At 43.2% G+C, this 15,696-nt stretch overlaps 1 protein-coding gene across 1 annotated transcript in view; it reads left to right on the forward strand.

Moving 5' to 3' along the window:
• LOC138666619 (oocyte zinc finger protein XlCOF22-like) overlaps positions 1–14,962 on the forward strand; it is a 39,576-nt gene extending 24,614 nt beyond the window's left edge. Inside the window, exon 3 of the mRNA XM_069754817.1 lies at positions 12,437–14,962. Coding sequence (XP_069610918.1) covers positions 12,437–13,269 — 833 coding nt within the window. The 3' untranslated portion in view covers positions 13,270–14,962. The remainder of the gene's footprint in view (positions 1–12,436) is intronic.
• The last annotated feature ends 734 nt before the right edge of the window (positions 14,963–15,696 follow it).

Raw genomic sequence — 15,696 nt, forward strand, 5'->3', positions numbered from 1 at the left:
ACTCTGTTTGATATGGAAATTTGGGTTGGATAAATCTATCCCTATGTGTGTGCTGCGGCCGTTCCCAATAAGACTGAGTATTTTGAGCGCTCAAGAATGAGTCTGTACACGATTGTGACAGGAAAGCATTCCATCAATACTGATCCTTTATTTCCTGATACATAGTTTTATAATTGCATATAGAAAGAAGTGGTTAGGGGTAGTTAGTTAATTAACATATTGTCTAGCTCCTCTGTTATTGGTTATTTGAATCTATATGGAATATTGTGATTAACCCCTTTACCCCCAAGGGTGGTTTGCACGTTATGGACCGGGCCAATTTTTACAATTCTGACCACTGTCCCTTTATGAGGTTATAACTCTGGAACGCTTCAACGGATCCCGGTGATTCTGACAATGTTTTCTCGTGACATATTGTACTTCTTGATAGTGGTAAAATTTCTTTGATATTACCTGCGTTTATTTGTGAAAAAAATGGAAATTTGGCAAACATTTTGAAAATTTCGCAATTTTCCAAATTTGAATTTTTATGCAATTATATCACAGAGATATGTCACACAAAATACTTAATAAGTAACATTTCCCACATGTCTACTTTACATCAGCACAATTTTGGAACCAAAATTTTTTTTTGTTAGGGAGTTATAAGGGTTAAAAGTTGACCAGCAATTTCTCATTTTTACAACACCATTTTATTTTAGGGACCACATCTCATTTGAAGTCATTTTGAGGGGTCTATATGATAGAAAATACCCAAGTGTGACACCATTCTAAAAACTGCACCCCTCAAGGTTCTCAAAACCACATTCAAGAAGTTTATTAACCCTTCAGGTGCTTCACAGGAATTTTTGGAATGTTTAAATAAAAATTAACATTTAACTTTTTTCACAAAAAAATTACTTCAGCTCCAATTTGTTTTATTTTACCAAGGGTTACAGGAGAAAATGGACCCAAAACGTTGTTGTACAATTTGTCCTGAGTACGCCGATACCCCATATGTGGGGGTTAACCACAGTTTGGGCGCATGGCAGAGCTCAGAAGGGAAGGAGTGCCATTTGACTTTAAAATGCAAAATTGACTGGAATTGAGATGGGACACCATGTTGCGTTTGGAGAGCCACTGATGTGCCTAAACATTGAAACCCCCCACAAGTGACACCATTTTGGAAAGTAGACCCCTAAGGAACTTATCTAGAGGTGTGGTGAGCACTTTGACCCACCAAGTGCTTCACAGAAGTTTATAACGCAGAACCGTAAAAATAAAAAATCATTTTTTTTCACACAAATTATATTTTCGCCCCCAATTTTTTATTTTCCCAACGGTAAGAGAAGAAATTGGACCACAAAAGTTGTTGCACAATTTGTCCTGAGTACTCTGATACCCCATATGTGGGGGTAAACCACTGTTTGGGCGCATGGGAGAGCTCGGAAGGGAAGGAGCGCCGTTTGACCTTTCAATGCAAAATTGACAGGAATTGAGATGGGACTCCATGTTGCGTTTGGAGAGCCACTGATGTGCCTAAACATTAAAACCCCCCACAAATGACACCATTTTGGAAAGTAGACCCCCTAAGGAACTTATCTAGATGTGTGGTGAGCACTTTGACCCACCAAGAGCGTCACAGAAGTTTATAATGCAGAGCCGTAAAAATAAAACAAAAATTTTTTCCCACAAAAATTATTTTTTAGCCCCCAGTTTTGTATTTTCCTGAGGGTAACAGGAGAAATTGGACCCAAAAAGTTGTTATGCAATTTGTCCTGAGTGCGCTGATACCGTATATGTGGGGGGGAACCAGCGTTTGGGTGCATGGGAGGGCTCAGAAGGGAAGGAGCGCCATTTGGAATACAGACTTAGATGGAATGGTCTGCAGGCGTCACATTGTGTTTGCAGAGCCCCTAATGTACCTAAACAGTAGAAACCCCCCACAAGTGACCCCATATTGGAAACTAGACACCTCAAGGAACTTATCTAGATGTGTTGTGAGAACTTTGAGCCCCCAAGTGTTTCACTACAGTTTATAACGCAGAGCCGTGAAAATAAAAAATCTTTTTTTTCCCACAAAAATTATTTTTTAGCCCCCAGTTTTGTATTTTCCCAAGGGTAACAGGAGAAATTGGACCCCAAAAGTTGTTGTCCAATTTATCCTGAGTACGCTGATACCCCATATGTTGGGGTAAACTCCTGTTTGGGCACACGGGAGAGGTCGGAAGGGAAGGAGCCTGTTTTACTTTTTCAACGCAGAATTGGCTGGAATTGAGATCGGACGCCATGTCGCGTTTGGAGAGCCCCTGATGTGCCTAAACAGTGGAAACCCCCCAATTATAACTGGAACCCTAATCCAAACACACCCCTAACCCTAATCCCAACGGTAACCCTAACCACACCTCTAACCCAGACACACCCCTAATCCTAATCCCAACCGCAAATGTAATCCAAACCCTAACCCTAACTTTAGCCCCAACCCTAACTGTAGCCTTAACCCTAACCGTAGCCCCAACCCTAGCCCTAACCCTAGCCCTAACCCTAACCCTAGCCCTAACCGTAGCCCTAGCCCTAACCCTAGCCCTAACCCTAGCCCTAACCCTAGCCCTAACCCTAGCCCTAACCCTAATGGGAAAATGGAAATAAATACATTTTTTTAATTTTTCCCTAACTAAAGGGGTGATGAAGGGGGGTTTGATTTACTTTTATAGAGGGTTTTTTAGCGGATTTTTATGATTGGCAGCCGTCGGACACTGAAAGACGCTTTTTATTGCAAAAAATATTTTTTGCGTTACCACATTTTGAGAGCTATAATTTTTCCATATTTGAGTCCACAGAGTCATGTGAGATCTTGTTTTTTGCGGGACGAGTTGACGTTTTTATTGGTAACATTTTCGGGCACGTGACATTTTTTGATCGCTTTTTCCGATTTTTGTGAGGCAGAATGACCAAAAACCAGCTATTCATGAATTTCTTTTGGGGGAGGCGTTTATACCGTTCCGCGTTTGGTAAAATTGATAAAGCAGTTTTATTCTTCGGGTCAGTATGATTACAGCGACACCTCATTTATATAATTTTTTTTATGTTTTGGCGCTTTTATACGATAAAAACTATTTTATAGAAAAAATAATTATTTTTGCATCGCTTTATTCTGAGGAGTATAACTTTTTTATGTTTTTGCTGATGTTGCTGTATGGCAGCTCGTTTTTTGCGGGAAAAGATTACGCTTTCAGCGATACCATGGTTATTTATATCCGTCTTTTGATCGCGTGTTATTCCACTTTTTGTTCGGCGGTATGATAACAAAGCGTTGTTTTTTGCCTCGTTTTTTTTTTTTTTCTTACGGTGTTTACTGAAGGGGTTAACTAGTGGGACAGCTTTATAGGTCGGGTCGTTACGGACACGGCGATACTAAATATGTGTACTTTTATTGTTTTTTTTTATTTAGATAAAGAAATGTATTTATGGAAATAATATATATTTTTTTTCATTATTTAGGATTTTTTTTTTTTTTTTTTACACACTTGGAAAATTTTTTTAAAACTTTTTTACTTTGTCCCAGGGGGGGACATCACAGATCGATGATCTGACAGTTTGCACAGCACTCTGTCAGATCACCGATCTGTTAAACAGCGCTGCAGCGTTACCAAGTGCCTGCTCTGAGCAGGCACTTGGTAAGGCACCTCCCTCCCTGCAGGACCCGGATCCGCGGCCATCTTGGATCCGGGACTTGCTGCAGGGAGGAAGGTAGGAGACCCCCGGAGCAACGCGATCACATCGCGTTGCTGCGGGGGTCTCAGGGAAGCCCGCAGGGAGCCCCCTCCCTGCGCGATGCTTCCCTGCACCGCCGGCACATCGCGATCATGTTTGATCGCGGTGTGCCGGGGGTTAATGTGCCGGGGGCGATCCGTGACCGCTCCTGGCACATAGTGCCGGATGTCAGCTGCGAAAAGCAGCTGACACCCGGCCGCGATCGGGTGAGCGCGGCCGATCGCGCTGGACGTACTATTCCGTCCTTGGGAATTAAGGCCCACCCCACATGGACGGAATAGTACGTCCAATGGCAGAAAGGGGTTAATGCACATATGATTGCTGATTAAGCAACTAAAATGTATCTCTGCATCTAGGACAAAGTTGAGACATATCAGCAGCACTTAAGACATCTGGAGCTCTTCCGCTTTTTTTGGGTGGAAATCACCGAACAGTCTATCTGGCTTATATCAGTATATGTCAGCCATTTTAAGCAATTGATTATAGTGTATATAGATATATTTGCGTTTATAAGAGTATATATGATTATAGAGGAGTATACATGCAAGTGAGATCTACATGATATAAATATTTCCATCACAAGATCACAACATTGCCCTTGCAGTGTACTGATCCAGAATCTGACCCCGTCACGAACGCTATACCACCGGCTTACACGGTGACACAGACGAAGTTGCACACGAGATAGAAGAGGAGGTCATAGATGACCCAGTTGTTGACCCCGATTGGCAGCCATTGGGGGAACAGGGTGTAGCCGGCAGTAGCTCTGAAGCAGAGGAGGAGCCGCAGCAGGCATCAACATCGCAACAGGTTCCATCTGGCAGGCCCGTATCTGGCCAAAAACGTGTGGCAAAACCAAAACCAGTTGTAAGAGAGCGTGGCCATCCGGTTAAAGTAGCTCAGTGTTCAATGCCTGAAAAGGTATCCGATAGTATGAGGAGTGCAGTCTGGCATTTTTTTAACCAAGATCCAAATGATCAGTGTAAAGTCATCTGTAAGAAATGCTCAAGGACCTTCAGCAGAGGTCAGAATGTTAAAAATCTAAATACAAGTTGCATGTGTAGACATTTAACCACCATGCACTTGCAAGCCTGGACTAACTACCTAACGTCCCTTAACGTTGTTGCACCCTCTCACAATGAAGCTAGTCAGCAACGCTACATCCATTCCCTCACTGTAAGCCCACCGTTTACCACACCACCTGCAGCAAATGTGGAGGTTTCGTCGCAAGGCCAAAGCAGTCAGGAAATCACCAGGTTCTTGGTAGGAAACACTGTATGTGGCCCAAATGCAAGAATACCATCATCACCAACCCCCTCTGTCTGCCATGTCCACCGGCACCCCCGCTAGTTCCACCATATGCAGCTCTCCAGTCCAGCTCACCCTACAAGAGACTCTCGTTAGGAAAAGGAAGTACTCATCCTCTCATCCGCGAACACAGGGTTTGAATGCCCACATTGCTAGACAAATCTCGTTACAGATGATGCCCTACCGGTTAGTTGAAAGCGAAGCTTTCAAAGCCCTGATGGACTACGCTGTACCATGCTACGAGCTACCCAGTCAACACTTCTTTTCGAGAAAAGCCATCTCAACCCTCCACCAGCATGTAAAAGACCGCATTGTCCATGCATTCAGGCAATCTGTGAGTAGAAAGGAGCACCTGACAACAGATGCATGGACCAGTAGGCATGGCCAGGGGCGTTACGTGTCCATCACGGCACACTGGGTTAATGTGGTGGATGCGGGGTCCACATGGGACAGCAATATTGGGACAGTTCTGCCTAGCCCACGGTCTAGGAAACAGTTGGCTGTAGGCGTTCGCCCCCCCTCCTCCTCCTCGTCCTCCAGCAGAAGCGAGAGCTCATCCACAGACCGCAGTCGCACGACCACTCCATCGGCAGCTGCCACTGTTGCACACGAGGTGTCCCATTATGGAACAGCTAGTGGCAAGCGTCAGCAGGCTGTATTGGCAATGAAGTGTTTGGGCGACAACAGACACACCGCGGAAGTTCTGTCCGAGTTCTTGCAGCAAGAAACTCAGTCATGGCTGGGCAATGTACATCTTGAGGCAGGCAAGGTAGTGAGTGATAACGGAAGGAATTTTATGGCTGCCATAGCCCTTCCACAACTGAAACACATTCCTTGCCTGGCTCACACCTTAAACCTGGTGGTGTAGTGCTTCCTGAAAAGTTATCCAGGGTTACCCGACCTGCTCCTGAAGGTGCGCAGACTTTGCTCGCACATCCGACATTCGCCCGTACACTCCAGCCGTATGCAGAGCCATCAGCAATCTTTGAACCTTCCCCAGCATTGCCTAATCATCGACGTTGCAACAAGGTGGAACTCCACACTGCACATGCTTCAGAGACTGTGCGAACAGAGGCGTGCTGTTATGTATTTGTGGGAGGATATACATACACGGGCAGGCAGTTGGATGGCAGACATGGAGTTGTCAGGTGTGCAGTGGTCGAAGCTACAAGACCTCTGTCAAGTCCTTCAGTGTTTTGAGGAATTCACATGGCTGGTTAGTGCAGACAATGCCATAATAAGCATGAGCATCCCCCTAATGCGTCTGCTGATGCAAAGTTTGACGCACATAAAGGAGCAGGCGTCTGCAGCCGAGGACGAGGGAAGCCATGATGACAGTCAGCCATTGTCTGGTCAGGGAAGTCTACTGGAGGAGGTGGCAGGTGAAGAGGAGGAGGACGAGGAGGATGAGTACTTTTTGGATGAAGAAGCTTCTCAGGGGGCAATAGAAACTGGTGGCATTGCAAGGCCAAATTCAGGGTTTTTGAGGGAGGGAGGCAAGTGACGTTGATTTGCCCGAAAGTGCTCCTCAACCCAGCACAAGCATTGAATTGACAACTGGAACATTGGCCCACATGGCGGATTATGCCTTGCGTATTTTAAAAAGGGACCCCCGCATTATAAAAATGATGACCGATGACGATTACTGGTTGGCCTGCCTCCTGGATCCACGCTATAAGGGGAAACTGCAAAACATCATGCCACATGAGAACCTTGAACAAATATTAGCAACCAAACAAGCAACTCTTGTTGACCGTTTGATTCAGGCATTCCCAGCAGACAGCGCCGGTGATGGTTCTTCTCACACGAGCTGCAGGGGGCAACAGGGCAGAAGTGGTAGAGGTGCACAAATCAGAAGTGGCGTTGGATAGAGGGGTTTTCTGACCAGGTTGTGGAGTGATTTCGCAATGACCGCAGACAGGACAGGTACTGCAGCATCAATTCAAAGTGACAGGAGACAACATTTGTCCAGTATGGTTACTATTTTTCCTCCCCTATCGATGTTCTCCCTCACCCTTCATTCCCATTTGATTACTGGGCATCCAAAATAGACACCTGGCCTGAATTGTCCGAATATGCATTGCTGGAGCTCGCTTGCCCAGCAGCTAGTGTGCTATCAGAAAGAGTATTCAGTGCTGCTGGTTCAATACTGACCGAAAAAAGGACTCGTCTGGCTACCCAAAATGTTGATGATCTAACCTTCATTAAAATGAACTACTCATGGATTTCTAATTATTTTGCCCCACCTTTCCTGGCTGACACCTAGCTTTCCTTTAAAAAGGTCTTGCTTTTGGACTGGTCTTACTGAGTGTTCCAATTTCTCCATTTGCAGCTGCTGTATGTCCATCATAAGACATGTTTACACCTCCCTAAATGGGCTGACTCCCCCCACGGGGCCGTGGTCTCGCCACTTGGTGAAAGCACCCGTGAGAGTGCCGTTTGTCTGAAGAGGTGGGTGTGCCCACTTTTGGTTGACAGCACTGGCACCGGGTCCCTCATAGTACAATGAAGTGTTTCTGGCGGTGGTGGCGCGAACCCAACGTCAGACACACCGTTGTAACATGAGGGGCCTTGGGCCAGTACCGCCGGGCACGAGAGAGTGCCCCCCACCCCCCAGCTCAAACTGTGCTCTACCACTTGCAAAATTATCTGTCACTGCTCCACCGCTGTTTAGTCTATGCGGTGAAATCCTTCAATGTCTGGCACTGACAATACCAATTTGTTGACATGTATGATGATACTTAAAATATTCAGTGGCCCTGTCCTACACTTACACCAGTAAATACTTTGCGCCAAATAACAATGTCTGAAAGTCAGCAGAGGAGCCAACCCCTGTACCTAAGTATGCCACCCTTTTTTATTGGTTTTGTTTTTTTGCGAGACATTAACATCTATGTATTCTTTTGGAGTACTAACTGTGTCAGACACTCCTTCCAATAGTCCTCCGCTGACCACACCAATGCTGCCTGTGTACCCCTGCAAGATATTTGAAACTGCATAGAGCCTCCTTTTTTATTTTAGGCCTACTAAGTCTGTCTGCGGTCCCTCCTTCCAATAGTCCTCCACTGACCACACCAATGCTGCCTGTGTACCACTGCAAGATAATTGAAACTGCATTGAGCCTACTTTTTTATGTTAGGCCTACTAAGTCTGTCTTCGGTCCCTCTTTCCAATAGTCCTCCGCTAACCACACCAATGCTGCCTGTGTACCCCTGGAATCTATTTAAAAGTGCATAGAGCCTACTTTTTTATTTTAGGCCTACTAAGTCTGTCTGCGGTCCCTCCTTCCAATAGTCCTCCACTGACCACACCAATGCTGCCTGTGTACCCATGTAACCTTTTTTAAACCTGCATTGAGCCAACTTTGTGGTGTAAGGCCTACTAGCAGTGTCTGTCTGTGCCACTCAAAACAGCTGTCCTCTTAAAAAAAAATGACCTGCAATTGTCAGGTTTTCAGAATTTTAAAACTGCAGTGGGGCTACTAGTTTGGTTGGGGCCTACTAACAGTGTCTGCCGCGTCAAGGTGTTCTGCTGGCTGCCTTTCCTGAGCTTCTATCTTCAGGCTCTTGCTAAATAGTTGTTAAATGGAACAAATGCAGTGGGGCTACTAGTTTGGTTGGGGTCTACTAACGGTGTCTGCCGCTCCTTGCTGTTCTCCTGGTTTAATGTCCTGAACTTCGATCTTCATGCTCTCATTAAGTAGTTGTTCATATAACACTGCATTTGGCCTACTAGTTGGGTTGGGGCCTACTAACGGTGTCTGCCGCTCCTTGCTGTTCTCCTGGTTTCCTGTCCTGAACTTCAATCTTCAGGCTCTCATTAAGTAGTTGTTAATATTACACTGCATTTGGCCTACTAGTTTGGTTGGGGCCTACTAACGGTGTCTGCCGCTCCTTGCTGTTCCCCTCCACTGAACAAAGCAGTGCCGCCTGTTTACTACTGTTACCAATTTTGAACTGCATTTAGACTACTTACTGATTTGGGCCTACTCACTGTGTCAGCCTCTCATTACAGTTGTCCTCCACTGAACAAAGCAATGCCGCCTGTTTAGTCCTGTTACCAATTTTGAACTGCTTTTAGCCTACTTTTGTATTTGGGACTATATCTGTGTTTCCTCCTCATCCTGCCCATTGCCCAGCCAGTGCTAGATGACTCTGCTGCTGACCCAGACCGCTACATTCCCCTTGCACGCTACACAGCCAGATTCTGACCCTGCTGAAAGTGAGGTTCCCCTTCCCACATACTATACCACCTTACACGGGGACAAAGAGGAAGGTGCAGATGAAAGTGCAGGTTCCTTCATCAGGTAAGGGGGAATACTCGTTGGCGATGTCACTGGCACAGGGCCCCTCATAGTACGCAAAAGTGTCGCTGCCTGTGGGAGGCGCCCCCACCGTGCAAACACACCGCCGTACTTTGAGGGCCCCTGTGCCAGTGCCAATGCGAATGAGTGGGCCCCCTGATTGCTCAGGATCACAGCACTTGCAAAGTTGAAATACTTACCACTCCCTGATCCACTGCCGTGACGTGGTCCACGTTTCCTGGGCCCACTAAATACTTGACCCAGCCATACCCCCCACAACTTTAGCCAAATGACCCCAATGTCCAATGCCTAACTATTATTATAAGGTAAATTAAGATTGACAAGCTTCAGTACCAAGAATGGATGTTTTTGCCATTAAAATGGGCACTGTAGGTGTTTTCCTGGCCTCCACTCACTGCCGACTATGCTCCCCCATTGACTTGCATTGGGTTTCGTGTTTCGGTCGATCCCCGACCTTTTGCGATAATCGGCCGATTTCACTCGACTCGACTTTTGAGATAGTCGGGTTTTGCTCAACCCGACTCGACCCTAAAAACTAAGTCGCTCAACCCTAGTAATGACTTTATCTAATATATGAGTTTCACTTTTTGTATAGAACAACAGAAATAAATTTAACTTTATGATGATATTCTAATTTCGTGAGATGCACCTGTATATTTAGCAACAGACTGCAAAGCCCTGCTCTGCTTCTGCAACTGTCTCTCACTCTCTATCTGATACAAACAGCAAAGTTCATGGGCTGTTATTATGATGGTTCAGCTTCAGCACCAGTATCAACACTACAGGACTCTGATTTGTAATGCTGTGTACATACATGCCTGGAAAAGCACTCTCTCACTCTAATAAGAACTGTCACAGAGCTGTGCAATGGCGTCATCAAGATGGATATGGCATTACAGTGACTGGCAGGCAATCTCCGCATGCTTATTGGCTGTGTAACAGGCGCCAACTATGCTGGGCAGGAATTAGTTTGAAATCGAGCACTGCCTAAGGGCTCATACTCGCATGCGAGAAACTCTGATGAGTCTTGCACATCAGTACCCGGCACTGCAACCGGCACTCAGATCTGAGCGTGCGGCCGCATAAGAATACATGCAGCCGCTCGCTCCGCTCCTGAGTGTCGGGAGCAATGCCAGGTATTGACGTGCAAGACTCATCCGAGTTTCTCACATGTGAGTATGAGCCCTAATGCTTGCTGAGTAATGAGCACATCCGAGCACCCAAATAATCTAGTGATATCAGAGTATCACTGAGAACGTTCGCTCATCCCTTATGGAGACGTGTTCATATTTGATCAGTCACAAATCAAAAATACCCATACTGGTCTATGAGTCTATAAAAATAATGGACAGCACATGGATGGCAGTGGTGCATAGTTCATGGTATGTCCATAATTTACAGTCAGTAGTAGAAGCTTTGCAATTTATTTTACCATAATAAAAAAATTCTGATTAAAAGCTCAGGTAAGGAAATTCGGATGAAAAACCACGATGACACCCAGAATATTTATCAATATGTGAAAAATCACTGATGTCTGAATGAGGCCTTAGTACATTGACTATGTTATGATTGTACTTACCAGCAAGATGGAACAAGCTGCCATGGGATTGGTATTGACAAAACCAGACAGTGAGTCCAGAGAGCCCCTGCTATTCACTTTTTAAGCCCAATACATGGATTTATATTTTGACATAGGAAGTCTCAAGGACATAAATTGCAATATAGTCAATGATTAGAAGTTTACACTGATGTTCATAGATGATCAGGTCATACACAGAAGTCAGGCAGGGTGGACAGCTAAGGCTACTTTCACATTTCCGTCATTTGGCCTCCGTCCAAATGCGTCATTCTGTGCCAAAAACGCATCCTGCAAAGTTGCCCGCATGATGCGTTTTTTGCACATAGACTTGCATTACCGACGCATCCCGACGTATGGACACACGTTCCATACGTCGTGCACTGGATGCGTCGGTATTTGGCGGACCGTTGTAGCGAAAAAACGTTCAAGGGAATGTTTTTTCGTATGTTGGATCCTGCAATTCCTACCGCACATGTGCGGCCGGAACTCCGCCTCCTCCTCCCCGGGACTTTAGAATGGACAGCAGATGCGTTGAAAAACTGCATCCGCTGCTCCCGTTATGCCGAATTTTCACGTCCATCGGTACGTCGTGCCGACGCTTAGCGAAGGCCCCGTACCGACGGAAGTGTGAAAGAAGCCTAAGCAGAGGGATGCAAGTGAGATGCACGTTAAGGTCAATGGACAGCAGCAGTTTGAGTTCCATTAACCCTGCTGTTCTGTTGGTCAAAAATGACCGACTTTGAACTTCAATATTCTTTAAAATATTCAAGATGCGGCTCTGAAACCCGTGGCCGACCGACCCATCCTCATTTAAGTCAATCAACCACAAGTTTCAGAACCGCATCTTGAACACCCCAAAAAATACCAAAGTTCAAAATAGGTCTCCCCAGACCGAACAGAACAGCAGGGTTAAGGCAGGCAAATGAGAAAAGTCATATTATGGAGATTAGCTGCAGCTAGAGATACAGATGAGAGAATCCAGGTCAAAACCAAGCCGTAAACACTTATCTTCCACTCTTTACTTTTCAAAAGCATTAAAAAAATACTAAAACGTAGCCTGCACCAGAGCACTGCACTTATTCCAAAGCTCTGGCTCATGTGGTCTGATATCTATTGCACGTGATGGACATCTAATATCACTGACTTATATAAGACATCATGAGTCTTTACTACATGTTTTACTGCGAAAGGTTGCCGAAGGGCACAAAGAAACCTGAAGCTATTGCAAAGCTACAGAGAAGTGAACTATTGAAAGTACACAACCTGGTGACCAAACATAATAATTCACTAAACCCTGCTTTGACATCTATTAATGGCAACTTTCTCCTAATCAATTGAATTTTACCCCAATATGTAAAGAAATGCTTCTACAGAATTGCTTTAAAATATGTAATATTGTAAGAAATTTTATTCATGTTATTGAATATTATTATGTTATTGAAGAAAATTAAAATCCATTTTATTTTTGTTAGATGGCTGTAGCAGAAGCTCAGAGAAACATCTGTCATTTTCCCATTTTAAAGCAGAAGATCATGGTGTCACAGGAGATTCATATGAAGAACAGATCCTTATCCCGGATCAGCCTCCAAATCTTCACATCAAAAAGCTTTCAGCTGATCCTTTACAACAAGTCCTGTCTTCTGATTCATCACAGACTGTTGAGCATATTAAAAATAACAATACGGATATGCAACATCAAATAACTCCCACACGAGAGAAATCATTTTCATGTTCAGAATGTTGGAAATCTTTTATAAGCAATTCACATCTTGTTATACATCAGAGAAGTCACTCTGGGGAGAAGCCATTTTCATGTTCAGAATGTGGGAAATGTTTTACTCAGAAAGGAAATCTTGCTATACACAAGAGAATTCATACAAGGGAGAGATCATATTCATGTACAGAATGTAAGAAATGTTTTTTATGCAAATCACACCTGGTTACACATCAGAAAATTCACACAAAGGAGAAACCATATTTATGTTCCGAATGTGGGAAATGTTTTACACAGAAAGAAACGCTTGTTTGTCATCAAAGAACTCACACAGGGGAGAAACCATTTTCATGTCCAGAATGTGGGAAATGTTTTCGATACAAATCATACCTGGTTATACATCAGAGAATTCACACAGATGAGAAGCCATTTTCATGTCTAGCATGTGGGAAATGTTTTAGAAACAAATCGGACGTGGTTAGACACCAGAGAACTCACGCAAGGGACAAACCATTTTCATGTCCAGAATGTGGGGAATGTTTTAATGATAGCTCCACTCTTAGCTCACATAAGAGAACTCATACAGAGTAACAAAAAAACATTTTCACATTCAGAATGTAGTAAACATTTAGCAAATAAAGCCTTGTTGCCTATTGGAAAACTCCTATAGGGAGGAAGCCATTTTCATGTCTAGAAAATTTTACTCACATATCACATTTTCATTAACATCAGAGAAATCACACATGGAAGCAGCTATTTTCGATTTTTTTTTTTTTGTCAAATTCATTAAAAACTGTTAGTAAAAGTAAAGTCATATGTTATGTAAGGAAAGAAAAGTAATTTAGAACACCCAGTGATGATCTGGAAATGCATGCAATTACCAATAAACACCTGTTATCGAAAAGGGATGTCCAATTTACAAAACGTGTATATCCTCCTTTATTTTCAACAGTTACATTTCTGTATTTGGGCCTTCTTCGATAAAAATAGGATTTTGTACCTATAATATTTCTTAAAAGTGACATTATATTGGAATGTAAATATATGTTAAATTATATTGGATGATTCAGATATGTCATGAATGATCCCTTCTCTCTATCTCTTTGTCATTAATAATATATATGGGTTTCTTACCTTATATTTCCTGATCTATGATTATCTCTCACTTATCTGCTACTTCTGCCCAGGAATCAATGTTGTATAGTGCACGCATGCACTCTAGATCTAGTGAATGTCCCATATTTACGTTTTGTATAGACATACTCCATTTTCCATTGTTCTTTGATGTGTTCCTCTTTAAACACGTATCTTTCTTGACATCAATGTTTGATTTGTAATTTGTGCTATGGATTAGTTGAGCGTTCTACATATTATGTATGGATTTATCTTATCACACATGCGCAGTCTACTTACAAATCAATAATGGCGCGGAGCTCTTCACATACTCCGCTTTCTCTTATGAATAAATTTGTCGATATCACATTTTACTTCGCGCACATGCGCTATAACTCAGCTGAACAATCCAATATTCTGTATGATTATTCTTGCATGTATGCACCGCTTGTCTACAAACAAGGGGTCCACATGTTTGTCCACTTGCACAGCTCTTGCCTATAAATGCTTCGCTCGCGTATACACCTTGATAAACTTTATTGACACTTGTTTAGACATACGCAATAAATCTTTCAAGTAAATTGTATCAATATAGCAAGTTCACTCCTGTGAAATGGCAACCTCAAATCAACTTTATTTATATTTTAAGTTCATGCATGCTCATTACACATTTCCGAACCTGATATAACCCATTGACTTATTCCCTCTGCCTCCTACACCTGGTAATGAAATCATGTACTTTATTATTCTATTTTCTTTGTGTATATAAGGGACATTATCTGGCACCATTAGGAAGGAGGCACCATGAAGAAGCCACAGCTTGTGCGGCGAAACACACAGAATTTTTTCTCCTGTTTCTATTTTTGCCTCATTCACAGGTTCCTTCTTATATTTATTTTGTCATCTTTGTTTCTTTATTCTCATGGTTATCTGTGCTTAGTATAAGTCCTTATGTGCTGACATGCATATCACTAGAGCTATTAATTGTAATTGAACAATACTTGTTTATTTTTTGTTATCTTGGCATTAGAAATTGTTCATATTCCTTTGGTTATCATTCTATGTCAGTATAAACTAAACTTTTATTTTCTTTGCTGGAAATCCTGTGAACTGTAATGTATCAGGCATATGAGGATAGGTGTTAATATAACTATAGACACAGATTTGTGAATAAATGACCTATTGGCTTTTTTTAATGTGTTTTACATTTTTGCACCTTTTTTGTCTTCCAATGCCATTCATAATAAAGGCTTTTATTTGGTGATCGCTATGCACTTGCATACTTCTTTTTCTATGTTGTTTTAACAGCGTAACTCTTCAATGAGATCGAAATAACTATCCCTGCTGTGAAACTACACACATTATCAACATCATTAAGGCAAGTCACACTTCACATTATACATCACTGCAATTTGCATTTCTTCCAGGTAGAATGTGACCAGTATGTCCATGTCCTGCACATTCCTTAAGCCAGATAATGCTTATTTCCTTTTGTTTGAACTGGTCTTTTCCGTTTGGATCCTGGAATTTACGACCATCAGAGTCCTTTTCATTTTCCTTACTCCGACATGAGTCATTTGAGTTACTTGAGTTACAATACACGATTGAGTCCATCCCTCTAAAATTAGGGCACAGTCTATTAACGTCCTCTAACTCCTTTACTATCTTCAAGGCACGAACAAAGGCATTGTCCCTTAGGGACGATGTACACACTGGAGGAGGTTCAGTCCTTGAATGAGGATGTAATTACATTCAGAGGCTGCAGTGTCTCTTAATGCAGCAGGGGAATTTTCAACAAGCGCAAGAAACTAAACAAAGGGGTAAAAAAAAACAATTTTGACCATAACCGTCAGGGCCGGCTCCAGGTTTTTGAGGGCCCCGGGCGAAAGAGTCTCAGTGGGCCCC

Source organism: Ranitomeya imitator, chromosome 2 (assembly GCF_032444005.1).
Source record: "Ranitomeya imitator isolate aRanImi1 chromosome 2, aRanImi1.pri, whole genome shotgun sequence".
Classification (NCBI taxonomy): Eukaryota; Metazoa; Chordata; class Amphibia; order Anura; family Dendrobatidae; genus Ranitomeya; species Ranitomeya imitator.